Below are 7,100 nucleotides of genomic sequence, written 5' to 3' on the forward strand. Positions count from 1 at the left end.
TCCAGCTCTAGAACCTCCACCAGCTCTGTAACCTCCTCCAGCTCTGTAACCTCCAGCTCTGTAACCTCCTCCAGCTCTGGTACCTCCTCCAGCTCTGAAACCTCCTCCAGCTCTGAAACCTCCTCAGCTCTGTAACCTCCTCTAGCTCTGTAACCTCCTCCAGCTCTAGAACCTCCTCCAGCTCTGTAACCTGCTCCAGCTCTGTAACCTCCTCCAGCTCTATAACCTCCTCCAGCTCTGTAACCTCCTCCGGCTCTGTAACCTCCTCCGGCTCTGTAACCTCCTCCAGCTCTGTAACCGCCTCCAGCTCTAAAACCTCCTCCAGCTCTAAAACCTCCTCCAGCTCTGTAACCTCCTCCAGCTCTGTAACCTCCTCCAGCTCTGGAACCTCCGCCAGCTCTGTAACCTCCTCCAGCTCTGAAACCTCCTCCAGCTGTGTAACCTCCTCCAGCTCTGGTACCTCCTCCAGCTCTATATCCTCGTCCAGCTCTGTAACCTCGTCCAGCTCTGTAACCTCCTCCAGCTCTGTAACCTCCTCCAGCTCTGTAAACTTCTCCAGGTCTGTAACCTCCTCCAGCTCTGGAAACTCTGCCAGCTCTGTAACCTCCTCCAGCTCTGTAACCTCCTCCAGCTCTGTAACCTCCTCCAGCTCTGTAACCTCCTCCAGCTCTGTAAACTTCTCCAGGTCTGTAACCTCCTCCAGCTCTGGAAACTCTGCCAGCTCTGAAACCTCCTCCAGCTCTGAAACCTCCTCAGCTCTGTAACCTCCTCCAGCTCTGAAACCTCCTCCAGCTCTGTAACCTCCTCCAGCTCTTTAACCTCCTCCAGCTCTGTAACCTCCTCCAGCTCTATAACCTCCTCCAGCTCTAGAACCTCCTCCAGCTCTGGAACCTCCTCCAGCTCTGTAACCTCCTCCAGCTCTGTAACCTCCTCCAGATCTATAACCTCCTCCAGCTCTAGAACCTCCTCCAGCTCTGAAACCTCCTCCAGCTCTGGAACCTCCTCCAGATCTATAACCTCCTCCAGCTCCGTAACCACCTCCAGCTCTGTAACCTCCTCCAGCTCTAGAACCTCCTCCAGCTCTGTAACCTCGTCCAGCTTTGGTACCTCCTTCAGCTCTGAAACCTCGTCCAGCTCTGTAACCTCCTCCAGCTCGAGAACCTCCCCCAGCTCTGGTACCTCCTCCAGCTCTGTAACCTCCTCCAGCTCTATAATCTCCTCTAGCTCTGTAACCTCCTCCAGCTCTGTAACCTCCTCCAGCTCTAGAACTTCCTCCAGCTCTAGAACCTCCTCCAGCTCTATAATCTCCTCCACCTCTGGAACCTGCTCCAGCTCTAGAACCTCCTCCAGCTCTGTAACCTCGTCCAGCTTTGGTACCTCCTTCAGCTCTGAAACCTCGTCCAGCTCTGTAACCTCCTCCAGCTCGAGAACCTCCTCCAGCTCTGAAACCTCCTCCAGCTCTGGAACCTCCTCCAGCTCTATAACCCCCTCCAGCTCTGTAACATCCCCCAGCTCTGGTACGTCCTCCAGCTCTGTAACCTCCTCCAGCTCTATAATCTCCTCTAGCTCTGTAACCTCCTCCAGCTCTGTAACCTCCTCCAGCTCTAGAACCTCCTCCAGCTCTAGAACCTCCTCCAGCTCTATAATCTCCTCCAGCTCTAGAACCTCCACCAGCTCTGTAACCTCCTCCAGCTCTAGAACCTCCTCCAGCTCTGGAACCTCCTCCAGCTCTAGAACCGCCTCCAGCTGTAGAACCTCCTCCAGCTCTATAATCTCCTCCACCTCTGTAACCTGCTCCAGCTCTAGAACCTCCTCCAGCTCTATAACCTTCCTCTACATCTGTCCCATGTACATCCTCCAATTCCTTTGTTCCTCCATTCGTGGCTTTCAACTCTGATATCCTCTCACCTCTGTGGTCCCCCTCCTCCCACGCACGCACAACCCTGCCCAACCCCGTACCCCCACCCTGTTTTGGGGCTCTGTCTCAATGCTTCCTCTGATTCCAGTCCTTGGTCCCAAAGTTGAAGGCAGAACACTACCTGTGGGTTGTGTAATTTTACGAGTAGCTCTCATGCAGACAGGATGTCGCTGGTGTGGGCGGGAACCAAGGATCTTGCATCAAATGAGGGCGACCAAAATATTCAATCTATAAAACTTCAAGAAGATGATTGTTGCCAATGAACGCTGGAGATCTCTCTCTCCCTGAGAGAAAACAGCAGCTGAGAGACACACCGACCCGATGGGCCGAATGTCTAAGATGCTGTCCGTGTCAAAGAAATCGTTTGTACAAACATTTGTTTAAATACATTTACCAGTTTAATACATTCGACCAGAAAAGAGCCGCGGTTTAAAGTGAAAATTTCCTCACAAACGATGATACAAAATACAGTTACAGTGAAGGCAGTAAGTGTTGACGGAATGGATTGTGAAACTGCACAAAACCCGCTCCTCATTGAGTCAATTGTACTGAAACAAACAGGATTATCCATCCCCATCCTGTGGGGATGCCGGCGTTGGACTGGGGTGAGCACAGTAAGAAATCTTACAACACCAGGTTAAAGTCCAACAGGTTTGTTTCAAACACGAGCTTTCGGAGCACTGCTCCTTCCTCAGGTGCTTCATTCATTCACCTGAGGAAGGAGCTGCGCTCCGAAAGCTCGTGTTTGAAACAAACCTGTTGGACTTTAACCTGGTGTTGTAAGACATCTTACTGTGCTCATCCCCATCCTGGTAACATGAAAGGTGTTTCACACATTAAATAGCAAAGCTGAGAAATGGAGTCACATTTCACTCAACGGAATTTCTATATCATTTACACAGATTCTAAACAACAAATCAACTAACCCAACGCTGGTGTTGTGAAACAATCTGAACGCGGTTATAATCTATGTTAGGATGTAATCTAAAAGTGGAGAATGTCTAATTTCTGTTCAATGCAATCGCTGTGAGATGCAACATTTCACTGGCCGCATTTCGATCGGTTTAAAGCAACTTAAGTTCCACAGGGTCTAACTGAGCCGGAGCAATGTCTGTCTGTGAAATTCCAAAGTTTAACCGGGATAATGTCCAATTCCTCATCAGGCCGGGTGATTCCTACAACTGAGCCGCAGGGAGGTTTTAGAAAGTTCTGTGTTCATGGTGGACAGGGCGAATTGTTCATGGCCTTGCTGCCTGCCCCACTGGCAATGCATCATGATGGCGTTTAACTCCTTCTTGAAGTTATTGTTGAGGAAGCCGTAGATGATGGGGTTGATGCAAGTGGAAGTCATCCCTGCCAGATGGCACAGGGAAAAGATGAGGTTGTGGTGACAATGCATCACCGCTTGCAGATCCCAGTCTGCAATCGCATTGAATACCTGCAGGGGTAACCAGCACAGGGCAAACCCCAGCACCAGGAAGCCTAACATCAGGGTGATCCTCCGGCTGTGTGTCAGCTTGCGGCTGTGCTCAGTGGCTCTGTCCAGCAGCTCCCTCCTCAGCCGCAGCCTCTTGTGTATCCTGCAGTAACACACTGCAATAAAGGCCAGCGGCGCACAATACTGAAACATCAGGAGCCATGTGGTGTAGGCTAGTTTCTCTTCCCTGGATGGCCAGGACTCTGTGCAAATGGCTTCATTAACCAGCGGCGCAATGGGCACAGGGAAATCCCGGAATGGCTCGTCTGTTAAAACGTGGAAAACCACAAAGGGCAGGGAGATGAAACAGGCCAGTGTCCAGGTGAGCAACACCGCCAGATAGGCCTGGGCCACACTGGGTTTCCAACCTGTGGGGTTTATAATGAGTTGATGTCTTTCTAAAGCAATCATGACCAGGGATAAAATAGACACAGTCACTGACATGCACTGGATAAAGGGGACCGCCTTACACAAAACTTCACCAAAAATCCAGTAGTCCATCAGGGTGTAGACTATTGTAAATGGGAGGCAGAATACACACATGGTGATGTCGGAGAGGGCGAGGTTGGCGATCAGCGTGTTGGTCACATTTCGCTGCTCCTGTTTCCTTATCACACAAATTAAACAGATGTTTCCCAGTAAACCAACCGTCAGCACAGCGCTGTAAGAAGTCACCAGAAAGATAGTGAGGGCCGCTGAGGTCGGGCACGTATTGCCCAAATCAGGAATGTCCCAGGCTGAAGCATTGAAGGGGATGGAGTGATTTGCAAATTGCAGGATGGGATTATATTCCATGGCAGAAAATCCTGTTGTTCCTGTTCACAACTTCCTCACTGGCAGATAGAGGAGCCGGCTCCACAACCTGACTGTCATTCCCAAACACCACAATCTGGGCTGGAGGCAGCAGGGCCGGAAGACACAGCTGTGGGAGGGAAAATCATTCATGCCAATTACTTTGAAGCAGTTGTATTCGGTGAGAGACACTTAACCATAGCAGGTACCCCCCCCCCCCCCCCCCATCCCATTCTCTCACTCTACTCCCCAATCATTGCAAGGCTGTGGTAAACCAAATTGTTAAAAGTCCTTTGTTAGAACATGGTTACCCTGACTCTGCTCCAGGTAATAACACAAAAATTCACCCAGTGAAAACTGCCATACCAATCAGTAAACTGACAACACAGGCGGGAGGTGGGATCCGATCTTTAGCAAATGTCTCTTGCAGGGCAGGGTGATATAGAGGGATATGGGCCAAATGAGGGCAAGTGGGACTAGTTTAGTGATAGAAACTGGGTGGCATGGACAAGCTGGGCCGAAGGGCCTGTTTCCATGCTGTAAACATCTGTGACTCTATGACCTGCATACACACTCACTCATACACACCATCACACTCTCACACACCAAACATAATCACATACCCTCACCCACACAATCAATCGCACACACACACAGTCACACACACACACAGTCACACAAACTAACACACTCACTATCACAATCACACACTCTCACACATACAATCATACACACTGTCCCACAAAAAATCACACTCACTATCACAATCACAGTCTCACACATACAATCAATTACACACACAATCACATAAAAATCACACGCTGGTTTAGCACAGGGCTAAATCGCTGGCTTTGAAAGCAGACCAAGGCAGGCTAGCAGCACGGTTCAATTCCCGTACCAGCCTCCCCGAACAGGCACCGGAATGTGGCGACTTGGGGCTTTTCACAGTAACTTCATTTGAAGCCTACTTGTGACAATAAGCGATTTTCATTTCATTTCATCACAGTCTCACACATACACAATCACACAAAAAATCACACTATCACAGTCTCACACATACAATCAATCTCACACACACAATCACACAAAACATCACATACAATCACAGTCTCACACATACAATTAATCACACATACAATCATGCCAACAAATATCACACTCGCGCACACTATCACAAAACCACACGCACGCGACACACACACAGGCACACAACCACACATACAGGCACACACTCTCACACCCAGACACTCTCTCACACAATCGCAGACACACATACACACTCTCACACCCAAACACACTCTCTCATACATTCACACACACACACACTCACATCCAAACACACGCTCTCACACACACTCACAGATATACACACTCTCAGACACACTCTCTCATACACAACACACACACACACACAATCGCTGTTTCTCACACACACTAACTCACAGACATACTCTCACACAGACATACTCTCAATCTTACAGACATCCATACACACACTCACACAGACATACACACTCAGACATGCACACTTACACACACACTCTCACACACACACAGACCTACACACACACCCTCTCGCACACAATCTCCCACAGGTTCTGTCACACACAAACGCCATTGCTAGCTCACCTTGTCCAGTTTCGGAATGGGAGGTCATAATATTCCACTCTTTCTTCACAGAAGGTGATCAGTATGTAGAGGACGTGCTGTCTTAGAAAGGACTGTCTTCAGAGGCTTCTGAGGCGCTGCTTAAATAGTCTTCAATCGATAGGTTCACTTTGACGTGTCGGAAGAGCCCCAATGCGATCAGTTACTGAACACGACCGCCCTCTCTCGGGGTGGGAAGTTAGGAAATGGTTTCAATCTGACTGGAGAATCAATCATTCGGAAGGAAGAATCCTTCCCACAACTTCCTAGCTGCATTCAGCTGCATCGCATTGTTTGCGGTTTCCTGATTCTTTCCAAATGCTGAAAACGAACAACTACTCTAAGTGTATTTGAGTGGATTCTTCACAAACACGAATTTCCCTATTGGGGAATGGGGGTGCGTGTGTTCGAATCGTGTTGGGAAACGTTCCTTCATCAAGTACCAGAAGAGACTGGAGAGTGGGAGTCACACCTGGAGAGTGGGACACACACCTGGAGAATGGGAGTCACATCTGGAGAGTCGGATAAACACATGGAGAGTCGGATAAACACCTGGAGAGTGGAACTCACACCTGCAGAAAATGCCTCACACCTGGAGAGTGGGCACTAAACCTGGAGAGTGGGACATACACCTTGAGTGTGCGACTCACCTGGAGAGTGGGACATGCACCTTGAGTGTGGGACTCACCTGGAGAGTGGGACTCACATCTGGAGAGTGGGACTCACACCTGGAGAGTCGGACAAACACCTGGAAAGTGGGACTCATACCTGGAGAGTGGGACCCTCAACTGGAGAGTGCGATTCACACCTGGAGAGTGCACTCACACCTGGAGGGTGGGACTTACACCTGCAGAGTGGCACACACCTGGACAGTGGGACTCACATCTGGAGAGTGGAACTCACACGTGGAGAACAAGACTCACATCTGGAGAGTGGGACTCACATCTGGAAAGTGGGACTCACACCTTGAGAGTGGGACTCACACCTGGAGAGTCGGACAAACACCTGGAAAGTGGGACCCATACCTAGAGAGTAGGAACATCACCTGGAGAGTGGGACCCTCAACTGGAGAGTGGGACTCACATCTGGAGAGTGCACTCACACCTGGAGAGTGGGACTCACATCTGGAGAATGGACTCATGCCTGGAGAGTGGGACTCACACCTAGAGAGCAGCACTCACATCTGGAGAGTGGGACTCACATCTGGAGAATGGACTCATGCCTGGAGAGTGGGATTCACATCTGGAGAGTGGGGCTCACATCTGG

The 7,100-nt window shown here is 49.9% G+C and overlaps 1 protein-coding gene across 1 annotated transcript; it reads right to left on the bottom strand.

Moving 5' to 3' along the window:
• Positions 1–2,665: 2,665 nt before the first annotated feature.
• Positions 2,666–5,951, bottom strand: LOC119950920 (neuropeptide Y receptor type 4-2-like). The gene is made up of 2 exons (XM_038773860.1): positions 5,817–5,951; positions 2,666–4,317 (listed from the first exon to the last, which is right to left on the bottom strand). The coding sequence occupies exon 2, from the start codon at positions 4,188–4,190 to the stop codon at positions 3,078–3,080; it is 1,113 nt and encodes a 370-aa protein (XP_038629788.1). The 5' UTR covers positions 4,191–4,317; positions 5,817–5,951; the 3' UTR covers positions 2,666–3,077.
• Between the last annotated feature and the right edge of the window lie 1,149 nt (positions 5,952–7,100).

Source organism: Scyliorhinus canicula, chromosome 16 (genome assembly GCF_902713615.1).
Source record: "Scyliorhinus canicula chromosome 16, sScyCan1.1, whole genome shotgun sequence".
Taxonomy (NCBI): Eukaryota; Metazoa; Chordata; class Chondrichthyes; order Carcharhiniformes; family Scyliorhinidae; genus Scyliorhinus; species Scyliorhinus canicula.

What these genes read in the sequence shown, in the direction of transcription:
- LOC119950920 (XM_038773860.1), bottom strand. Translation starts at nt 4,190, where the DNA reads ATGGAATATAATCCCATCCTGCAATTTGCAAATCACTCCATCCCCTTC.